At 44.4% G+C, this 24,042-nt stretch overlaps 1 protein-coding gene across 4 annotated transcripts in view; it reads right to left on the bottom strand.

Moving 5' to 3' along the window:
- nfe2l1b (nfe2 like bZIP transcription factor 1b) overlaps positions 1-22,385 on the bottom strand; it is a 44,022-nt gene extending 21,637 nt beyond the window's left edge. For 2 of the 4 annotated variants that reach the window (XM_043674754.2, XM_043674755.2), the window contains exon 1: positions 21,231-22,383. In XM_043674754.2, the coding sequence (XP_043530689.1) occupies positions 21,231-21,746 (516 nt within the window). In that variant the 5' untranslated portion in view covers positions 21,747-22,383. Of the gene's footprint in view, positions 1-21,230 lie in introns of all 4 variants that reach the window. The other 2 variants (XM_087977724.1, XM_087977725.1) reach the window with 2 other exon arrangements.
- Positions 22,386-24,042: the final 1,657 nt, after the last annotated feature.

Below are 24,042 nucleotides of genomic sequence, written 5' to 3'. Positions count from 1 at the left end.
TGGGTGGGATGCTCTTTGGAGGGTCAGAGTGGACTTGAAGTACTCAATGGCCTGACCCCACACTGAAGGGATTAAATGAATGTTGTGACAAGACTTACATTTTAAAGATGGATGAAAGACAACTGGTATGCAGGTTCTAAAATTATTGAACTTGATATGGATAGCTACAGGATCCCCAAAAGAGAAGACAGGAGATAGTGAGGACTGCAGATGCTGGAGAGTCAGTGTGACACTGAAAAATACATAGATCAGGCAGCACCCGAGGAGCAGGAGCAGTCTACGTTTCCAGCAGAACCCTGCTTCAGAACTGGAGATGATGTCAAGCTGTTCCTCCACTTTACGCTGAGGCTTGCTGGAACACTGCAGCATGTCCAAGGGAAATATGTGAACATGGGAACAAGGTGGTATGTTGAACTGGCACCGAGTAATTTTTATGGACAGAATGTAGGTGTTCCACAAAGCTGTACCCCAGTCTGTATTTCATCTTCCCAACATACTGCCGTATTCGCTGCTCACAACATTGGATGCTGTAAGTGAAGTGTAGGTAAAATCACTGATTCACCTGGAAGGTGTGTCTAGGGCCTTGAACAATTGAGTGGGAAGGTAATGGGCCAATCAAGGACAGTTAATGGGAAGTTGTGCATGAAGTCAGAGGAGATAGGGCAAGCACTCAACGAATAGTTTTTGCCAGGATTCACACTGGAAAAAGACAATGTTGTTGAGGAGAATACTGAGAAACAGGCTACTACACTGGATAGGATTGAGGTTCACAAGGAGGTAGTGTTAGCAATTCTGGAAAATGTGAAAATAGATAAATCCCCTGGACCGGACTGATTTATCCTCGGATCCTCTGGGAAGCCAGGAAGACGACTGCTGAGCCTTCGGTTTTGATCTTTATGTTGTCATTGTCCACAGGAATAGTGCCAGAAGAATGGAGGATAGCAAACGTTGCTCCCTTGTTCAAGAAGGGGAGTACAGACTCCTGGTAATTATAGAACAGTGAGCCTCACTTCGGTTGTGGGGAAAGTGTTGGAAAAGGTTATAAGAGATAGGATTTATAATCATCTCGGTCGGAATATGATGATTAGGTTTGTGAAGGAATGGACGTGCCTCACAAACCTCGAGTTCTTTGAGATGGTGACCAAACAGGTGGATGAGGGTAAAGCCATTGATGTGGTGGATATGGATTTCAGTAAGGCGTTTGATAAGATATTCTGTGGTAGGCTACTGCACAAAATAGAGGCATTAGATTGAGGGTGATTTAGCAGTTTGGATCAGAAATTGGCTAGCTGAAAGACGACAGAGGGTGCTGGTTGATGGGAAATGCTCATCCTGGAGTTCAGTTACCAGTGGTGTACCGCAAGGATGTGTTTTGGGTCCACTGCTGCTTGTCATTTTTATAAATGACCTGGATGAGGGCATAGAAGGATGGGTTAGTAAATTTACAGACGACACGAAGGTCGGTGCAGTTGTAGATAGTGCCGAAGGATGTTGTAGGTTACAGCGGGACTAGATAAGCTGCAGAGCTGGCAAAAGGAGTTTAATGCAGAAAAGTGTGGGGTGATTCACTTTGGAAGGAGTAACAGAAATGCAGAGTACTGGGCTAATGGTAAGTTTCTTGGTTGTGTAGATGAGCAGAGAGATCTGTGTCCACATACATAGATCCCTGACAGTTGCCGCCCAGATTGACAGGATTGTTATGAAGGCATACAGTGTGTTAGCTTTTATTAGTAGAGGGATTGAGTTTCGTAACCATGAGATCATGCTGCAGCTGTACAAAATTCTAGTACGGCCACGAGTTTTGCATGCAGTTCTGGTCACCGCATTATAGTAAGGATGTGGAAGCTTTGGAAAGGGTTCAAAGGAGATTTACTAGGATGTTGTCTGGTGTGGAGGGAAGGTCTTACGAGGAAAGGTTGAGGACTTAAGGCTGTTGGACAGAAGGTGGTTGAGAGGTGACTTAATTGAGACACATCAGATAATCAGAGGGTTAGATAGGATGGACAGTAAGAGCCTTTTTCCTCGGATGACGATGGCTAGCATGAGGCTGCATAGTTTTAAATTGAGGAGTGATATAGGACAGACATCAGAGGTAGTTTCTTTACTCAGTAGTAGGGGCATGGAACATACTGCCTGCAACAGTTATAGACTCATCAATTTTACAAGCATTTAAATGGTCACTGGATAGGCATATGGACAAGAATGGAATAGTGTAGGATAGATGGGCTTCACATTGGTTTCACAAGTCAGCACAACATCAAGGGCCCAATGGCCTGTACTGTGCTGTAACGTTGTGTGTTCCACCTTCTGTGATTGCATGGGCAAGTGCTGGAAGGTGCATTGGGAATGCAGGACGAGTGGACCAGAATGTCCCAGAGGGAACAGTCTCTGCAGAATGCCGACAAGGGAGGAGAAAGTGTGTCTGATGGTGGCATCCCACTAGAGGTGGCAGAAATGGCAGCTTTTGATCCTCTTTCTAATTTGTTTGTTCATATGGAATCATCATTTAATGCTTGTTACTGCTGAGAAAACATGTGTTATCCACACAAATGAAGAAAGGAGCTGCCAGTTTTGAGCAACCTTTTTATGGTGTTCATGCTCGAGTTTGCTGTTTTGGAGAAAGTACACATACCAGGTCTGATAAGATAATGAAAACCCAAAGGTGCAACAAATTGTAACCAACGTCCAACCCCTTGCAACCAAGATCCAACACATGACAAAGACCAAGAACTGCATGAGCTGGGAATCAAAAACAAAAAGAAATTGCTGGAAAAATTCAGGTCTGGAGCATTTGTGAAAAGAAAACGGAATTAACATTTCAAGTCCAGTGACCCTTCTTCAAAATTTATTTCAGCTGGGGAAGGGTTGGTATAAATGCTGAAAATGGGTTGGGTGAGGACAGAAAGGGTAAATGATAGGTGGAGGTGGAGCCCAGAGAAAGAAAACCATTCACCAGACAAAGGAAGAGGTAAAGCTAAGTCTGAGAGAATGAATAACTATTAATGGGAACCATTAGTGGCAAGCAACTGCTTGTTTATGGTAGCAGCCCATGGGATGGCAAGGCCTAGTATGCGGGGGTCAGGGCAAGGACATGGGAGCAGCAGCTCAGACCCTAAAATTATTGAACTCATATGGAGTCTAGAAAGCTGCAGGGTCCCCAAGCAGAAAATGAAGTGCTTTTCTCTAACTCACGCTGAGCTTCACTGGAGCACTGCAGCAAGTCGGAGTCAAAAATGTTAGCCAGTGAACAGGGTGGGGTGTTGAGGTGGCAGACAACAGGAAACTCGGGCTCATTTTTCAGAATGTAGGATCTCTGCAAAGTAGTCAGTCTACATTTCATCTCCCCAGTGAACACAGCAGACAAGTTGAGTAAAGTGCAGGTAAATCACTGCTTCACCAGGAAGGTATATCTGGGACCTTGGATACTAAGGAGGGAGGAAACAGACAGGTGTCACATCTTTTGCAATTGCAGGGGAAGGGGCTGTAGGAGAGTGTTGGGAGTGAAGGAGTGGTTCAAGGTGTCCAGAGGGAATGGTCCCTACAAAAGGCTGACAAGGAAGAGGAGGGGAATACACATCTGGTGGTGGCATCCCTCTAGAGAAATTGTAAATGTTGGCTAATGATCCATTGATTGTGGGTGCTGGAGGGGTAGTAGGGCAAGGGGAATCTTCTCGTTGTGGGAAGGAAGGGATGAGGACCAAAGTACAGGAGATGGATCTTACATGACGACTGAGGGCTCTATCAACTAGGATGGAGGAGGAAACCTTGGTTGAGGAAGGAGGCGGACATTTCAGAGGCTGCCTTGTCGAAGCAGTTATCATGGGAACAGATGCAACAAGACCAAAAAACGGAGAATGGAATAGAGTGTTAACAGGACGCACGTTGTGAGGATGTATAGTTGAGGTAACTGTATGAGGTGGTGCTTTCGTAATGGATATCAGTTACCAATCTAGCCCCAGAAATGGGAACAGATGCCGAGGAAGGGAAGGGGAGAGTCAGATGAATCAGGTGAAGGTGAGGGCAGGTGGAAATTAGAAGCAAAACGGATTAGTTTTTCCAATTCCAGACAAGAGTATAAAGCAGCAGCGAGGATATCATTAAATGTACAGCAGGAAGAGTTTGGGGGAGGGCAGGATTAGAATTGGAACTAGGAATGTTCCATAAACCCTTCAAAGAGACAGGCATAACGGGCCCAGCCGGGTATCTGTGGCTACACCTTTGACCTGAAAAAGAGGGAAGTTAAAAGGAGAAGCTGTTCAAAGCAGCTTTGCAGAATACTTAAGCTCTGTCCCCAAAAAGGACCCCGAGTTTGCTGTTGCCTGCCTCTTCAACACAGCACTGTGTTGCCTAACTAATATGTCCTGGCCTTGCTGCAGCGCTCCAGTGAAGCGCAGTGCAAGCTGAAGAACAGCATTTCATTTTCCGGAGAACCCTGCAGCCATCTGGACTCAATATTGAAGGGCTTGAGCAGCTTTCCTCATGTCCTTGCTCCAACCCCCAAACACCAGACCTTATCAGATGGACTGCTACCACAAACATCCATCTTTAGCTACTAATGGTCACCATTAATCCAATCACCATTACCCTTCACCCATTCCTTTGTCTACACATCTCTCTCTCTCTCTCTCTCTCTCTCTCTCTCTCTCTCTCTCTCTGCTCCATCTACACCTATCAATTACTCTGCCTCTGTCCCATCTTCAGCATATCAACCTTTTCTCAGGTAAAAATCAGTTCTGAAGAGGAGTAACTGGACCAGAATCATTAATATTGTTTTCTTGCTACAGATGCTGCCAGACCTAAGTTTTCCGATAATTTGTTTTTGTGATAATTTCTTGAATTACTGAATTTGAGCAATTGGGCTTATTTCCCTCTTCAAGGTCACGTTACGTTTTGTACTCCAAGATCATCCCCAAAACATTCAGCCCAACCTCCAACCCTCCTCTATGCAAACCAATGTCATTAAGGCAAAGCACAGCATTTGCTTAAACCGTTCAAGCTATTCAGAGGAGCAGATAGCTCAGTCAAGCCACATGCAAATTCACGAGGCAATACAATTAGAAAGACTTCTAAACATAGAGCTGACTAATCGATTTCAAAATCTGAAAGTGTTTCGATCCTATTGTGTGTTGGGTGGAGAAAAGAAAGTGTGGTGGTGTCTGCAAGGTTGTTTAAGTCTTCAGTCAGCATAGCATTTAACCATGCCACTCCTTTCCTACAACCCCATTCAGTTCATGTCGGGGCCAAGAGACTACTATAGAAAAATAGTCTGTCTTTCATGTGACATTAAATCCATAGTCTGTCGGTATTTCCTGGCAAATGTCATAACACTAGTCAAGCAACATAATACCAATAACCATCCCCCTTGCGTTACCTATCCTCTTGTACTCCCTCAATGCTCATTACTAAAGATTAAATAAGCACCGCAGTTCTATGCCCATGAACATGCCTGCATTTGACACGGATTGTTCAACAGTCAACCACATGCTTTGTTGGTAGCTCATGCTTGATATATTTAGTAAGCAGACATGATTTCCACTAATAATTTATTTAAAAGGGCAAATAAATCCACAGACAGGCTTGTCTTTTACAAACCAAGACAATCAGAAGTAAAACTGAACAAGTAGGGCTTTCACTGCCAGTTTGTAATTATTCACGTAAACACCAACACATCAGATTAGATGTCAACATGAGGTGTCACAGAACAGTGATGCATGTTTTTTGCACCTTCAGGTTTCAGGGAAGTGGGATAAAGGATGAAGAGGGCAGCGAAAGAGAATGCAAGAGCATGCAAAGCAAGCTGACAACATTCTCCAGAAAGGAGACCTGCATGACAAATGAAAACATCTGAATGCCATGGTTTGTTTTACAAGGTTAAAGACACTACAGAAATACAACTGATTATTGTAATGGTCAGTTTGAAAGGGAAAGAGATGTACATTTATGTAGAACCTTTCATACAGAATTTCAAAGCTCTTTATGACCAATAAGTTATTTTTGAAGTGAAGATACTGTCATAATGTAATAACAGAATAGCATGTAAATGGTTAGTTATGAAGACAAGATTTGAATATCCAGAGACAAAGAAAAGCAACAAAAACCAGCAGACTCTCCAGAAAGAGGATCCTCTCGGGTTCAGTATTGGAATCCCCACCATCTCAAGGGAAAAAAAGATCAGGAAGCATGGATACATTTATGGGTTTTAGTGGCTGGAGAGGAAGAAAGAGGAACAGAATGGGTAAGGGTATTCCAGACATTTCCATTTTGCCTTGCAATTGCTTCCCATACATATTTACTGATCTAACCCTTGCAAACAAATCCAGAGGACATTTGCCAGATTTTTATAAAAACCAAATTTGCCACATCCAAATTACAACTTCTATATTTCTAAGCACCTTTAATATAATAAAATATTCCAAAGCATGCTGCAGGAGGATTCTCGAACAAAATTTGAGAACAAACCACATTGGGAGACTATGGGGATATGTTTCTAAAAGTTGGTTTGTAAAAGACAAGCCTGTCTGTGGATTTATTTGCCCTTTTAAATTAATTATTAGTGGAAATCATGTCTGCTTACTAAATATATCAAGCATGAGGGAGGATTTAAGGATGGCTCAAAAAGGAAAGCAACCAGGGAAGGCAGAGTGCTGTAGGGAGGAGATTTCTGAGCTTTGGGCCTAAGCAAAAGGTGTTACCACCCAAAACTGGGAATACTCAAGAAGCCAAATTGGCATAAGAGAGTTCTAGAGAACTGAAGTGTCAAAAGAAATTTGTGACAAGGGAAGGAAATCCAAGTTGAATAAGCAGGTTAGGATACAGGTAACTGTTTTCACTGACCTCAGAGTTGCAGACACAAGATCAAAAGGAGACAAGTTAACTGGAAATATTGATGCCTTGAAGGTCCTACAAGATAATGCGACATTAAGACCGAGTACATGTTTGATATCAGGTTTTAAAAAGTCAATACTTCCCAGCAGAATGCATTGCTGATAAGACGGTGTAGTGATTTCCAGTAAAGCATCCTCCATGCTTGTGTCCCTTACACAGTCGACAAAAGACACAGCTCTGTCACTGTTGTTCAAGAGTGAAGTATGAATAAGACATAGGAGATTCCCAGATTCTTGCCTCAAATGAAAACCGAACCCATACAGGTTAAAAGGGAGAACTGGCTGTTCATTGTTAACCTATTCAGTTTCTCCATTCTGAACTTAAAGGATGAAAGGATCCTGAGAGTCTTGCCCATTGGATTATAAAGCCAAAGATAAGCAATTATACTAGAAATATATTATTGGAGGAATAATGAAGGATTCAGTAGTTCTAAATCGTGCATCCTTTTTCTGGTCTGCAATAAGGTAACCTTAGAAAAACACAATGGCTGTAAAGTGCTTTGGCGTTTCTGAAGCCCCTTTCCAAACTGCCCTAGTTTTGGAACTAGTGGCTGCTCATTCTACAAGTCCAGTTAGGGGTAACATTAGAGATCATGCTTGATCAATGTGTAAAGGATGTTGGTATAAAAGAAAATTCCAGCTCGTGAGTAACTGCTCAAAAAGCAATTTTCTTTTGGAGTTATACCTCCTGAATAATCATTAACTCTTTCCTCCACTTTAACATTCTGGAAGCTTTGCTTTTTACAAACATTATTCTCCATAAGCTGAAAAATGTGTTGCTGGAAAAGCGCAGCAGGTCAGGCAGCATCCAAGGAGCAGGAGAATCGATGTTTCAGGTATGAGCCCTTCTTCAGGAATGAGGAAGGTGTGCCAAGCAGGCTAAGATAAAAGATAGGGAGGAGGGGAGCTGGGAATGTGATAAGTGGAAGGAGGTTAAGGTGAGGGTGATAGGCTGGAGGGGGGGGTGGGGGTGGAGAGGTTGGGAAGAAAATTGCAGGTCAAGAAGGCAGTGCTGAGTCAGAGGGTTGAGACTGAGATAAGGTGTGGGGAGGGGAAATGAGGAAGCTGGAGAAATCTGCATTCATCCCTTGTGGTTGGAGGGTTCCTAGGCAGAAGATGAGGTGCTCTTCCTCCAGGCGTCATGTTGCCATGGTCTGGCGATGGAGGTGGCCAAGGACCTGCATGTCATTGCTGGAGTGGGAGGGGGAGTTAAAGTGTTCAGCCACAGGGCGGTTGGGTTGGTTGGTGCAGGTGTCCCAGAGGCATCCTCTGAAACGTTCCGCAAGTAGGCGGCCTGCCTCCCCAATGTAGAGGAGGCCACATCGGGTGCAGCGGATGCAGTAAATGAAGTGTGTGGAGGTGCAGATGAATTTGTGACGGATATGGAAGGATCCCTTGGGGCCTTGGAGGGAAGTGAGGGGGAGGTGTGGGCACAAGTTTTGCATTTCTTGCAGTTGCAGGGGAAGGTGCCGGGAGTGGAGGTTGGGTTGGTGGGGGGTGTGGGCCAGACGAGGGAGTCGTGGAGGGAGTGGCCTTTCCGGAACGCTGATAGGGGAGGGGAGGGAAATATATCCCTGGTGGTGGGGTTTGTTTGGAGGTGGCGGAAATGATGAAGGATGATGCAATGTATTTGGAGGTTGGTGGGGTGGTAGGTGAGGACCAGTGGGGTTCCGTCCTGGTGGCAACTGGAGGGGCTTTACATTGCTGAGGCTAAACGCCAGCTCGCGGACACCTCCTCCTACTGCCCCCTTGACCATGACCCCACCTCCCACCACCAAACCATCACCAAGACCATCCATAACCTCATCACCTCAGGGGATCTCCCATCCACCGACTCCAACCTCAGTCCCACAACCCCGCACCGCCCGTTTCTACCTCCTGCCCAAAATCCACAAACCTGACTGTCCCAGCTGACCCATTGTCTCAGCCTGCTCCTGCCTCAACAAACTCATCTCTGCATACCTAGTCACGGTCCTGTCCCCCTTAGTCCAAGAATTCCCCACCTACGTCCGGGATACCACCATGCCCTTCATTTCCTCCATGATTTTCACTTCCCCAGCCCCCAACGCCTTATCTTCACCATGGACATCCAGTCCCTATACACCCCCATCACGAAGGCCTCAAAACCCTCCGCTTCTTCCTTTCCCGCCGACCCAACCAGTACCTGTCCACTGACACCCTCCTTCAACTGACTGAACTGGTCCTCACTCTGAACAACTTCTCTTTCCAATCCTCCCACTTCCTCCAAACCAAAGTAGCAGCCATGGGCACCCGCATGGGCCCCAGCTATGCCTGCCGCTTCGGAGGATATGTGGAACAGTCCATCTTCCGCTGCTACACTGGCACCACCCCCCACCTTTTCCTCCGCTACATCGATGACTATATCGGCACTACCTCGTGCTCCCATGAGGTGGTTGAACAGGTCATCCACTTTACTAACAGCTTCCACCCTGACCTCAAATTTACCTGGACCATCTCAGATTCCTCCCTCCCCTTCCTAGACCTGTCCTTTTCTATCTCGGGCGACCGACTCAACACGGACATTTACTATAAACCGACTGACTCCCAGTTACCTAGATTACACCTCCTCCCACACTGCCCCCCTGTAAAAACGCCATCCCATATTCCCAATTCCTTCACCTCCGCCGCATCTGCTCCCAGGAGGACCAATTCCAATATCAAACAACCCAGATGGCCTCCTTCTTCAAATTTCCGCAATTTCCTCTCAGACGTGGTTGACGATGCTCTCCACCGCATCTCCTCCACTTCCCGCTCCTCCGCCCTTGAACCCCACCCCTCCAGTCGCCACCAGGACAGAACCCCACTGGTCCTCACCTACCACCCCACCAGATACATCGCATCATCCTTCGTCATTTCCACCACCTCCAAACAAACCCCACCACCAAGGATATATTTCCATCCCCTCCCAGCGTTCCGGAAAGACCACTCCCTCCACGACTCCGTCAGATCCACTGCCCCCACCAACCCAACCTCCACTCCCGGCACCTTCCCCTGCAACTGCAAGAAATGCAAAACTTGCGCCCACACCTCCCTCCTCACTTCCCTCCAAGGCCCCAAGGGATCCTCCATATCCGCCACAAATTCACCTGCACCTCCACACACTTCATTTACTGCATCCGCTGTACCCGATGTGGCCTCCTCTATATTGGGGAGACAGGCCACCTACTTGTGGAACATTTCAGAGAACACCTCTGGGACACCCGCACCAACCAACTCAACCGCCCTGTGGCTGAACACTTTAACTCCCCCTCCCACTCCAGCAATGACATGCAGGCCCTTGGCAGACCTGGAGGAAGAGCGCCACATCTTCTGCCTAGGAACCCTCCAACCACAAGGGATGAATGCAGATTTCTCCAGCTTCCTCATTTCCCCTCCCCCCATCTTATCTCAGTCGCAACCCTCTGACTCAGCACCACCTTCTTGACCTGCAATCTTCTTCCCATCCTCTCCACCCCCACCCCCTCTGCGGCCTATCACCCTCACCTTAACCTCCTTCCACCTATCGTATTCCCAACACCCCTCCACCAAGTCCTTCCTCCCTACCTTTTATCTTAGCCTGCGTGGCACACCCTCCTCATTCCTGAAGAAGGGTTTATGCCCGAAACGTCGATTCTCCTGCTCCTTGATGCTGCCTGACCTGCTGCGCTTTTCCAGCAACACATTTTTCAGCTCTGATCTGCAGTCGTAACTTTCTCCATAAACTGAGCAGATCAGCAAGCCCCACGTCAGATGAGGCATCAACACTATTAGTGGTCCCAGCAGTCAGGTTTAAGCCCTGGAACCTCAGGTGAAGGTCAGTCACAGTGCAGCTTACCCCACTGCCTATACTGATGGAACCTGAACAAAATCCAGCACATAGCAAGCTGATTACTTACATACGGTAACTGATTAAAAGTAGCATGCGTGGGAAAGATTATATTTACTAGTAAATTTCACAGGTTTAGCTCCCAGATTATCTGTCCGTATACAATTAATTTACATTCACAAACAGTATCCACAGAGCTAAATACTTAGCAAGAACACACCTGCACAAGACAAAAGTCAGGATAAGATGCAAGACTGGACTCTGACTAGTGTACAATATAGAGATGTTGACAATACTCCCAGCCAGCCACGTGCAGTTGCATGTAGCAGGTTAGAATAGTAGCTGGCTATAGAAATCCCCTGGAAGTGGTGCTGACAGAAATAGGCCGGCTCCAGATGGAGTTACTGACATGCTTGGGTGAACTTCCATCACTCGATATTGGAACAAACAGTTATTTTTAATCAGTCCAGGAACAAAATGTTGTTGATGATGTGGTATTTCTTTTTGAAAAGCACATGACTGGCAGCTGCTTGACCTCCACTACTTCAAAACAGATAAACATGGGGGGGAATGGTGCCTGACCAGCCCTGTTAAAGTCACAACAGAAACAAAAAGCAACAAGCTTGTTGGTAGGATTTGCACTCAACTCATGTTTAAGCCCATACCAGGAAAATGAAACAAATCTTTTCAATCCCACTCCTAAACTCCAGTACGAAACCAACAACTTAGAGAAAAGTCCCAGAGACACCAGATGCCCTGAGATCTGTGCAGACATTGCTCTGGAAATTAACATGCTACAATTTTTGAGATCAGAGGAAATGAATTCTCCCCAATATATTGACCAATATTTATCCATTAGCCATCACATTTATCCATTAGCCATCACTTTAAAAGCCTATGTTATCTGGTCAGATGGCTGTTTGTTGTATCTTGCTGTGCATTAATTGGAAACCACGTTTCCTACTTAACAAATTTCAGGAGTATTGATTATCTTGTCAAAGGCACTAGAGGGATGCATTTTCTTAATCAACACAAAGCATAAAATCGAGAGAGCAGCAAAGTGTGGTCAATGGTCATATCCTCCAGCTGAAATCAAATGCAGGGATTCCAACTCGCCTCTCTTGCTCCAATCCAAGCTCAACATGATCATGGTTTACATCATTCTACACTGATCAGCGACACAATCTGGGCCCTATCTGCTCTGTGGCTTACTGGATGAGCTTTACAAAGTCAAGGCTTGTGAACATCTCAAAAGGTTTTAACATCCGTTGTTTTGGTAAATCAAAATTCTCAACGGCAGTAGAAATACGAAATAGCATACTGCCAATGTGGCCCAGCACAGCACAAAGCTCAACCCTGGTCACCACACCTCACTGATCTCAAAGACAATTTCAGAGAGACAGGAAGACAATCAAATACTAAGGTAAGTGGCCCAAATGAAATCTCTCACAATCATGCTAATGTATTCAATGGTAGTGATGCCAGGGGAGGAGATGGGGAGAACATATCCAACTTTACAAAGATTACAGACAAAACAATTAAAAATAAATAGAAAATCTCAAATACCAAATTTGCCTGGAACAGGGGAACAAGAAAGCAAAGGGACAAAACCCTAGGACAGGATCATTTCCACCCAAAGCTTTAAATGAAGCCATTAGGACATGGAAGATCATCTACAACTAAACACTTTCCAAATAAAAACAAATTGCTGGAAAGACTCAGCAGGTCTGGCACGGCCTGGGGAAAGAAGTCAGAGTTAACATTTTGGTTTGAGTGACTCCTCAGTTCGGATTTCGTATTTCACTCCATAGATACTGCCAGACCTGCTCAACTTTTCCAGGTATTTTTGTTTGATTTATCCGCAGTTCTTTTGACTTTTATTTAAAATTTTCCAAATCTTTAGACTTGGCAATTATTCTATTGGATTGGAAAAATGTTTGTTACTCCACTTAAAAAAATGTAAGGGAAATTAGAGACCAGGTTGCCTAACATCTACGGTCCTGTAATTAAGGACAGTGTACTTGAACACCTTAAAACGTTAGCGAATGCAGGGAGTCACTAGCATTTAAAGAATAGATCATACCTGGTGAATCTAATGCCTTAGAACACATGGCCAATAGAAAGGGAGCTTTCATGGTTAGGTCCTGCTAAGAATAATGAGCTTTGGGCCCCTCACCTTAGAATAGATATCTATTTGCTTGGACAGGATACTTTGTACATTTACCAAAGTGATACCTGACCTTCAAGGGTGCTATTAAGTCCCTCAGGCCTGATGCAATTTTAAGAGATCATGACAGATCTGTGACTTGATACTCTTATCTTTCAAAACCTTACTTTGGGTCTACAGAAAGCTATTAAACTGAGGTTTAAAATTTGCAGCCTTTGAATTTGGTTCCTGTTGTGCAGATGGGTGAACTTTCTATTAACAATTACATTGAGATGTTTCCTAATTATAATTGTGAGGTCTCACTAATTTTTAAACTTTTATTCTTATGTCCTACTGCTCCCCTTTAATATGTTGAAAGCTTTGATCAAATCAACCCATTCCTGATCACTTACAATGCATTATAATAGAAATTTGCTTACTCTCTCCTTATAACCTCCCTCCCCTCCTGTTCCTATGTTACCAGTGTACAGACAGTTAAAGTCTAAGGTGACATTAAGTATCTGGATATCCTTCCCATGTAACAAATATCATGTGTAAACCCACAGCTAAGTATGCAACTGGAACAACTGGAATTTTCCAGAGAACTTTTGGCGGCTCGGTTTCATTACAGTAGACCTGCTGTACTTGACAGAACATGTTATAACTAAATTAAACTTCAAGACAGTGTACACCCAGAAACATTCAAGTAACTGCCCCACGCTGCAATCAGTGCACTCTCATGCCTGCCTAGGGATGATCTTCTCAGTCATAGCGTTACATGAATCACCACACTATTGAATCACTAGCTCCATAAACTAACTTGCATACATGTAGTGCCTTTAGCAAAGCATTCCCCAAAAAACTTCACAGGAGCATTATCAGATAAGTATTAAGCTGCACAGAATAAGAACAGATGACACCAAAACCCTTGCAATCTGCCTCTGATCAAGTTTATTTTAAAGGAGAAAACATGGGTAGAGAAGCAGAGAAATTTATATAGAATCCTTACAGTGTGGAAACAGGCCCTTCAGCCCAACAAGTCCACACCAACCCTCCAGAGTATCCCACCCAGACCCATTCCCATACCCCACTAGTCAACATTTTACTCCTGACTAATGCACCTAACCTACACATCCCTGAACACTAGGGGCAATTTAGCATGGCCAATTCACCTAACCTGCAAATGTTTGAATTGTGGGAGGAAACCGGAGCACCCGAAGGAAACCCATACAGACACTTGAGAATATGCAAATCCATGCAGACAGTCATCAGAAGCTGGAATCAAACCCAGGTCCCTGGTACTGTGAGGCAGCAGTGCTAACCAGAGTCACCGTGCTGCCTCATTTACTGAGGCAATTCCAGATTTAAGGGCCTTTACAGCTGAAGGCATGACTGCCATGAATGAGGCAATGAAAATGAGGATGTGCAAGAGGTCAAAGTTGAAGGAGGACAGAGTTATAAAGTCTGGAGCTAGCACAGACAGAAAGGGATCAAGGCCTTAGAGAGATCAAAAAACTCAATACATTATCTCATGCACAAAGCACCTTGAGAGAGAGAGAGACACAGGGCAGTGATTTCCAAGTTTAATTCCCACTTGTGATCCTACAGTGACACTTAAATGGTCACAACCCCTTAATGAGAACTGTGTGTTAGGAAGGCCATGAAAGCAGGGGCCTGTTCGAGTAGGAGCACGGTTGTTATAACTCGCTTAGATTCATTGTTCACATCAGCCATTGTCATCTCAGAGCTTAGGAGTCCAACATTTCAGCTCATGATCCCATTGGTTATCCCAATCCAGCCTTGGGAAGCACTTTCATAGTGACCAGAACTGGTTGGCTGCACCTCAGCAAGACTGAATGTTTCGAGAATAGGAAGAGGGTCCTTGTGAAAGGGATGGTACACAATGTAGTTGCACAGAATTTAGAGATCACCCATCACTCTAATATGGAAAATTTAATGGGAGGTAACTTCCTTAAGAGATGTTACACTAGATGCAGACTTCCTGGATCCACTGAAGCCCACAAGCAATTCTGCAAGATTTCACAAAGACTCCAAAGCAGAAACAAATTAATGGCTGGGGTTGAGAAAGTCAAAGACTGACTCATTGCATTACTAGGATCATTCCAACTTTAAAGGTATCTCACATATTTGAGTATAAATGCTGGAAATGGTTATGATTTCACAAAGTTTAAGATACCCATCAGAACTGACAACACAAGCAGATTAGATGCGTGCTTCATCTCTGACCCTACTTGGAGGTCAAAATATAAGAGGGAAATTGTGCAGTTTAAGTCAGTCAGTTCTTAGCCTCTGCAATCTGACAATGAAGCTTTCTTTGGGTGAGGCAAGGTGCAATTTTTCTTGTGCAACTCAAGCACATTGTTACATAACAGCACTAACATGATGTGGCATACACAAACAGGCAATTTGTTTCCCCAGTCAATGAAATGTAGGCACAGTGGGGTTTGCCAACAATAACTGCCCATTCTTTACTTCCCCACACAAAAGCAAGTTTCAAGTCAGATAGAGAAGTCTTGGAGAGGAACTTGCAGGAGTGGTGTTCCCATGCATCTGCTGCCCTTGATTTAGGTGGTACAAGTTACAGATTTGTAAAGTGCTATCGAAAGACACTTGGCAATTTACTATAGTGCATCTGGTAGATGGTAAACACGGCTGTTGCAATTCATCGGAAATGAAGGAAGCGAATGGTGGACAAAGTCCCAATCAAGCAGCTATGCCCTGACTGGTGGGAAGCCTCAATAGTGTTGGAGCTGTATATTTCATGCAAGAGGAGACTATTGCATCATGCTGCTGACTCAAGGACAGGTTTCAATGAAACACTGCTGAGTTCCTAACCTCAGAGCTGCTCTTGTTGCCTCAGTAATTATCAAGCTAATCCAGTTCAATTTCTGGTCAACAGTAATGCCCAGGATGTTGATAGTAGGACTCAGTAATCATAATGCCATTGAACACTGAGGAGCAATGGTTAAATATTTTTCTTATTGGAGATGGCCTTGTCTAGCAGTTAAGTGGCATGATTCCCACTGACTGCAGGTTTACTGGGACTCCTTGATACTATTTGACTGAAAATAGTGTCTGGATGTCAAGGCAGTCACTCTAACCTCCCTCTGGAGTTCAATGTTTTACCCATGTTTGGACTAATGCTGCGATTACGTCAGGAGCCAAATGGCCCTGGCAGAACCAAAATTATGCATCAGTTCCTTCACTTTGCTCATGATCAAGATTAGACCAATGAACTGGTTGGATTTGTCCTGCTTTTCACATACAGTATATACCTGGTCAAGTTTTCACATACTGAAGGGCTCATGCCCGAAACGTCGATTCTCCTACTCCTTGGATGCTGCCTGACCTGCTGCACTATTCCAGCAACACATTTTCAGCTCTGATCTCCAGCATCTGCAGTCCTCACTTTCTCCTACAAGTTTTCATATAGTCAGGTATATACCGTTCATAAAAAGCAAGACAAACCCAACACAGCCAACTAGCAGCGCATTGGTCTAATCTTGATCACCACATACAAAAGGCTAGTATATTCAAAAAAGCAAAACATTCCATTATATCTGAACATATTATGTAAAGCATTTAATAAATCTATAAAGAGAAACATTTTCCTCTGACTGGGAATAAAGGGAAAAACCTTAAATTGGAACAAGACTGTTTAGGGAAGTACAACTACACAGAATGGATAGTAAAAATCTGGTCTGAAAGGTTGGCACTGGAAAAGGCACAGGTCAGACAGCATCTGAGGAGCAAGAGAGCTGACGTTTTAGGCATAACCCTTCATCAGGATTGAGCTAAAGGGTATGTTCAAAATGACGACTCTTACTCCTCAGATGCTGCCTGACCTGCTGTGCCTTTTGCAGCGCCACACTTTATCGACAGACTCTTCAGCAACTGCAGTCCTCACTATCTCCCAGCAGAAATCTGGAAACAGATCTATTAAGCTTCTCAGGTGATCAGTAAGTTCCTTTCTTTTTAAAAAATTGAAATTTGATAAGATGAGGCAAGGATATAACGAAGCTTAGGTTTGACTTCCTGCACTTGGCTACTGAATTACCGATGTGAAAGCTAATCCAATGGTACCGTACAAAATTGAGCTGAGCACAGGGGTAGCCTAAAAAATGCTCCACTATCACCCAGTGGACAGCAGCTCTGGTTTAGGCAAAGTTTAGAACTCTGAGTCAGTTATGGTTTAATGGTTACATACTTAAATCAGTTCGAGGATCATGGAATCTAGTCCATGATCTAGGACAAACAGGCAGAAAACTAGCCACCGGGATACATGAACACCAACTAGCCACAAAAAGACATGACCCTCTCTCACTAGTATCCTCACATACGGATGAGGAAGGACACTACTTTGACTGGGACAATACATTCATCCTAGGACAAGCCAAGCAGACACGCACAAGAATTCCTAGAAGCATGGCATTCCAAACGGAACTCTATCAACAAACACATCGAATTAGACCCCATCTACCACCCCCCTGAGAAAAGGAACAGGAAGTGACTTCATAGGAAATGGCATCACCAACCCAAAGAAACAAACAAATAGAAAGTAGGAATTTTCAGCATTGCTTCGCATGAGGTCCACTGAAGATGTTATCTAGTAAGGTAACGAAACGTCTGGAAATGAACTTTCAGCTCAGCGAGCAAACCTACATCCAAAACCTCAACCTGAGCTCCAAATCTTCTCAAAACTCGCTAATCTAGTCCCATTCAAAAGACTTAAGCATTTAATCCAGGTTGATATTCCTAGTATAGAGCACTGAGGAAGAATTGTGACAGTTATCTTCCTGCTGAGACGTTAAACTTGAGAAAACATTGCCTTCTCACATGGACACAGAGGGATTCCATGGCACTGTGGTACCCTGGCTCACATTCAGCCCTCAATCAACACCATTAGTAAAACTAAATTGGGATTTATTGCTTTTTCATGAACTGTACAGAGTACAGACTGGCTGCCATGATTCTCTCTCCGCACCTCAGTCACTGATTTAGCTGATTTTTTTCTCTCATCGGTTCAGCATTGCCACATGTGCCTTACCAAGGTCTCTAGTCAACCAACAGAGTTTCCCATTCTGCCTCACTATACATTTGAAATCCTTTGCAAAGATTAAACAGATACCTGTTTAAACTCAATGGTAATAATTTCCTCCACTTTGGCAACATCTTACATTTATCACCTTTAATGTAGTAAAACATTCCTAGGCATTTCACACCTCACATTCACCCCTGATCTTCAGTAAAGCTGCTGTTTCCATTCATAGCTTGCAGAGCAGCTGTCGGAAGTTACATTGGAATTTGGTGTTTGTCATGTTGCTTAATGGGTTCAGTATAGAAACAACTTGTGTTTATATATTTATAGCTCTCTAACCTTGTACAGCACTTGAATAAGTAAACAAACAGACCACTGGGGGAGATGGCCAAAGTCAGACCCCTCATTGACTGCCCAGTGGGAAAGAGGGAAACAGAGTGATTAAGGGAGAAAGCAAGGTGCACACATCTGAAGCCACTGCACCCCACTGGGCAGAATCAAACTTGCATGAACTATGAACTAAATCAAGGCCCCACCTGAACTCATGCCCAAAAAATTAGATGGCACTCTTTGAAACAATGATGCAGTTATTCCCACTGCCCTGGTCAATATTTGTCATCTTAAGCTTGACAAGAATGGATAATCTAGTCAACATCAAGCTGTTTGCGGGAGCTGGCTGTGTATATTGGCTGCCATGGTTCTTAAATTACAACAATGACTACACTTAAAAAGGTACATTAATGGCAACAGAGTCCTTTAAGATGCCCAATGGCTATCAAAGCTGCTAAGTAAATGCGCTATTTTTAAAATTAAGTGAACTAGATATTGATGGTGAACAAAGTAAGGGAAAATTGAGAGACTGAATTATTCCATGATCCATAAAGAAAAAGTGAAAGAGGAGATTTAACAGAACACAGTAGGGCCTGCAGTTTCAGTTCCTTTCTTCTCCAATTTGCTTTCCCTTTCTCGTGGGGAAGGAAATTTCTTCATTTAGCAATGGTCACAGCAGAAATTAAGGAGAATCAACGTTTCGGGCATAAGCCCTTCTTATGCACGAAATGTCAATTCTCCTGCTCTTTGGATGCTGCCTGACCTGCTTTTCCAGCAACACATTTTTCAGCTCTGATCGCCAGCATCTACAGTCCTCACTTTCTCCACAGCAGAAATTAAAACAGGAACATATCATATTGTGAATTTCAAGCACAGGCATGTCACAGCCTAAAGTAGCAGTGCTTTAGATTGAAGCCCTGGGCATGAAACATCTACCCCAAGACTGAGCTGCACAAGGATCTATTTTAAAAGGACTGACGCTTGGAAAAAAATATGATCGAACTTTAGATCATACCTGGTCAGAATATATAGATTTCAGTAACATAGTTAGGAAACTTGGCTGAAGTTACCAAAGCAAGAGGGATGTTTAATCAATATCACAACTGATACAGACAGTAATCTTTCGCTCTTGCCTTAACTGTATTGTTGTTTTATGACCTAAAGAGCATTTCCTAATATGAATCCCTCTTCCTAGCTTCACCGCCCCCACCCCCTCAAACATTCAGTGCTCTCAAAACAAAATAAAAAAAATACAACTGATAATTTGCTCACTCTCACCAACTTCCAAATATCACATGCCTTGTTCTCAAATGGTCCCTTATGGTGGTTTGATCCCACTGGGACATGTGATGGGCATCTGTTACACCAGTGACAGCGGCTGCAATCCATAATCCATCCGTTCATGCAACTCTAGAAATACTTGCAATCTAAAAGGAGCACAGATGATTCTAAAAAGTCAAAACTTTAAAGAAAACTTTCCAGATATTCTTCCAGGGCAGGTGAGACTTGAACCCTGCCTTCTGACCTAGATACAAGGATACTAACACTGCACCACAAGACCCACCACAGACAATTCTATCCCAGGTCAGATCTACCAGATTATCATCAATGGAAATACTACTGTTTGATGCACCTGATAGTTTTGATTATCCCCAGTGCTTGCAATCTATACTGTCTTGTGGTTGTGAACTGCAAGTTTTAATTAATTATCATTCCTAACTCACCACTTTTCTCTCTCTCAAACTCTGCAATATTCCTAAAACCTTAAGAGGCCTCCACAGTCTTATAATTCTAGCCTCTTGTACATCGCCTCAGTTCACATTGATACTTGGGGCCTGTATAGGTCTCAATAAACTTGTCCCAAAAAAAAACCCTCTTGACATTTTTTATAGACCCCTTCAAGCCTATCTTCCATCAAGCTTTTGTCCCAACATCTCTGACAGTTGGAGTCAAATTTGGGTTGTCAGCATCCTGTTGATGTTAACAGTCCTTGAGCTGTCATACTATTAGAACAGGCAACATATAAACGCCAACCATTGAGAGTCCATAGACAAAGGATTATGCCTTAATAGGTTAAGGACATAATTCTCAGATTCTAAATAAAACGTTTAAGGCAGAGAGAGATGTTGAGAATGGAAGGTGATACACAAATGCTGGAGTAACTCAACATATCTGGTACTTTTGGGGAAAAAGTGTTAGCATGGAATCCAGTGTGACCCTTCTTCAGAATGATAGAGTTGGTTGAGAAAGGTAATATAGTTATTATTTCTTATAACCTCAGTCTGCAAAGCCTCAAAGACCATAGTCCCCATTTGTGTCCGAGCACATGGGAACAAATGAGCTCCTGTTGTAAAGTTTAGAACTTTTAGGCAGCCTATTGAATTGGGACAATGAAAATCAAGTTTAAGTTGCAGGATGATAACATTCATGTTATCACTTTTGTGATGAATTTTATATTTGATTCAGTTTGGGTTATCTACCATTCTGCAGATACTAAGAGCAGCCATTTTAGCCAAGCTCTACCTTTTAAACTGAGCATTACCTCATCACTGATGTTTACTTCCTTTTAACGAGCAATGTTGTGAAACTAAATCAAACTTAAGTTAAAGGTGGTGCATTGTTTCACAATGATAGAGATTAAATGCTTCACGTCAAGTTGTAACCTAACAGATGAGGCAAAATTCTGATTTAACAGGAAAGCACGTGTAGATTACATCTGTACATAAGAGGGTGGAGTTTCTATCTTGGGCAGTTATTTTGTTTCTAAGGGTCACCGGACCCGAAACGTTAACTTTGATTTCTCTTCATAGATGCTACCAGACCTGCTCAGCTTTTCCAACAGCTTCTGTTTTTGTTTCTGATTTACAGCATCCGTATTTATTTCGCCTTTTTAGCTGTTTGCTACTTGAAAACAAGACAATGCAGTTTTAAGATATCCGGGTCAGCACTCGAGTTAAATGGTGATGTTCACTAGGTTTAAAATACCTCCTTGGTCAACTCGCTACTTAATGGCAATCCCACTGCTCCCAAGTTCTCCTCGACCTGCTCAGAGGAACCGTTGTCTCTGTTCCCACTCTCCGGATCGGTCACCTCGTTCACCCCACTCGGGTTGTCCAACGGCAGGCTGGGCTGCGGGGCGGCCACCGAGCTGTCCGCCTCCCGGCTGCCACCGCCGCTGCTGCTGTGCACCAGCCAGGCGCTGAGTTCGGTGCTGGGCACCAGCAGCCGGTCCAAGCCCCTCACGTCGTTCAGCAGCCTCCTGGACGTGAAGTAGTAGTCCAGGTCCACGCTCTTCGGGTGAAGGTCGTAGCCGTCCAGCGTGTTCCTCCAGTTGTGGAACTGAGTCTGGGTATAAGCCGAGCTCTGGCCCAAGATAATTTCGCGGAAAGGGGGCAGCTGAGCATTCAGATAAGAGTCAATGTCCACCCGGACCCCCATCAGACTCAGGAGGATAGTGAACTGGATAAGACCCTCTGTGAAATACTTCTTCAGGGGGAGCATCTTCCCTTCCAATAATTACAGTCAAATTGTTTTTAAAAGTAGCAGGCGGGGGAGGTGAAATCTACAGATCCCCGGCTAACGGACTCTTCTCTCCGTCCGACTTTCAAATTAAAAAAAAAACAAAGAAAAACACTAGTTTAAAAAAACGTATGGCAAGTCCCAGCCCTTTTGACCCGCGCCGGGTCTGTTTTGTGAAGGGAATCACTTCCTCCTTCGTCGGGCGCTAACGTTAACGCAGTCTCCTGCTCATTCCTCTTCCTGGTCCAAAGCCCCCCCCGAGCCTTTCCCTCTGGATCCAGGCTCCGGTTTGGTTAGGCCCCACGCGGTCGGCAGGTTCTTTCTTACAGACGCCCCAAGCGGTGGCCGCCGGTCAACTCCATGTGCGGGGTTTTATCTGTTTGTTGTGACTGGACTGGGCCGCTCCACTTCAACTTGTGACGGGAAGAAGAGCAACAGCAGCAACACCACCACTTCCGCATCCGGACCACCCGCCCGCCTCCTGGTGGACAGCTCCTCTAACCAATCCCACGGCGCATGTCAACGGACTGGGTGCCGCCTTTCTGGTACCAGCCAATCGGCGCCGGGCAGGAGGGCGTGGCCTGTTGCTATGCGGCAAGGATGGCCTAGGCTCCCGGGAGCCGGCGGCTTCGAGCGTGGGGCGGCTTCGAATGTTATTTTTTTGTCTCCTTTGTTTGATCGATGAAGGTTGGGCCGCACTTCAAGCGTTTGTTGAGTGAATTAACGGTTGTTTGGTCGTGGGAAGCGTCGCAGTTGGCGGCGGGGCTGGAGTTTAACGGTTGCTTTGCCCCTCCCCCTCACCCCCCTGCCCCGTGACACCATGACTTGCAGATTTTTTTCCGCTCCAGGGGTGGGACGGAGCGAGGCGCATGACCATGGGCTCCGCGAAGCTGAGGAGCGAGCAGCTGCTATGTGACCTGAGGTGTTGGGTAGGAAGGTGGCCATGTTGGAGAGGGGAAACAGCCTGTTTACTTTCAGTTCCTGGATTCTGCACAGAATTGCAAGGTTAATCACTGACACTGCTGTTCTGAGCAGGCACAGATTCTGATACGGTGAAGTGAAACGTGATACTGAAGATCTGTAAGAAAAGCAGAAATTGCTGGAAAAACTCAGCAAGTCTGGCAGCATCTATAGAGAGAGAAACTGTCAGAACTGATACCTTTAGCCTCTAGAAATCTATCTTAAACTACCACCTGATGAAGGAGCGACGTTCTGAAAGCTAGTGTGCTTCCAATTAAACCTGTTGGACTATAACCTGGTGTTGTGTGAATTTTAACTTTGTACACCCAGTCCAACACCGGCGTCTCCAAATCATATCTTAAACATATTCTGGCATGACTCGTAAATTTGCAGATGACCCCAAAATAGGAGGTGTAGTGGACAGTGAAGAAGGTTATCTCCTAATACAATGGGACCATGATCAGATGGGCTGAGGAGAGACAGATGGAGTAAAATTTAGATAAATGTTAGGTGTTGCGTTTTGGTAAGGCAAACTAGTGCAGGACTTACTCATTTAATGGTAAGATCCTGGGGACTATTGCTAAATAAAGCAAACTTGGGGTACAGGTTCATATTTTCTTGAAAGTGGAGTCACAGGTAGTGAAGAAGGCATTTGGTATGCTTGCCCTTATAGGTGAGTGCTGGAAAAGCACAGCAGGTCAGGCAGCATCTGAGGAGTAGGAGAGTCAATGGCAACATTCTTGGTGAAAGGCTCATGCCCAAAATGTTGACTCTCCTGCTCCTCGGATGCTGCTTGACCTCCTGTGCTTTTCCAGCACTAGCCTTTTTGACTTTGAGGATTGTAGATGCTGGAGAGTCACTTTCTGCTTTATTGGGAGTGCATTGAGCATAGGAGTTAAGGTATCATGTTGCAACTGTAGAGGACATTAGTTAGGCCACTTTTAGAATACTGTGTACAATTCTGGGTTCTCTTGCTATAGGAAAGATGTTATTAAACTTGAAAGGGTTCAGAAAAGATTTACAATGGTGTTGCCAGAGTTGCAGGGTTTGAGTGATAAGGAGAGGATGAAAAGGCAGGGGGCTTTCTTCCCTGAAGCATCAGAGTCTAAGGGGTCACCTTGTAGAGATTTATAAAATCATGAGGGAATGGATAGAATCAATAGCCAACATCTTTTTTTTTCCCAGGGTAGGGGAGTCCAAAACTAAAGGGTAAAGTTTTAAGGTGAACAGGAAAAGATTTAAAAGGCACCTGAGGGGCAACACTCTTATGTAAAGGATAGTATGCGTGTGGAATAAGCTGCCAGAGGAACTGGTGGAG

The sequence above is a fragment of the Chiloscyllium plagiosum genome, unplaced genomic scaffold (genome assembly GCF_037043375.1).
Source record: "Chiloscyllium plagiosum isolate Xiang-an unplaced genomic scaffold, Cpla_swu_hap1 HiC_scaffold_32, whole genome shotgun sequence".
In the NCBI taxonomy this organism is placed as follows: Eukaryota; Metazoa; Chordata; class Chondrichthyes; order Orectolobiformes; family Hemiscylliidae; genus Chiloscyllium; species Chiloscyllium plagiosum.
Note: the sequence above shows the minus strand (reverse complement) of the source record. Positions and strands in the feature narration are given on the sequence as shown.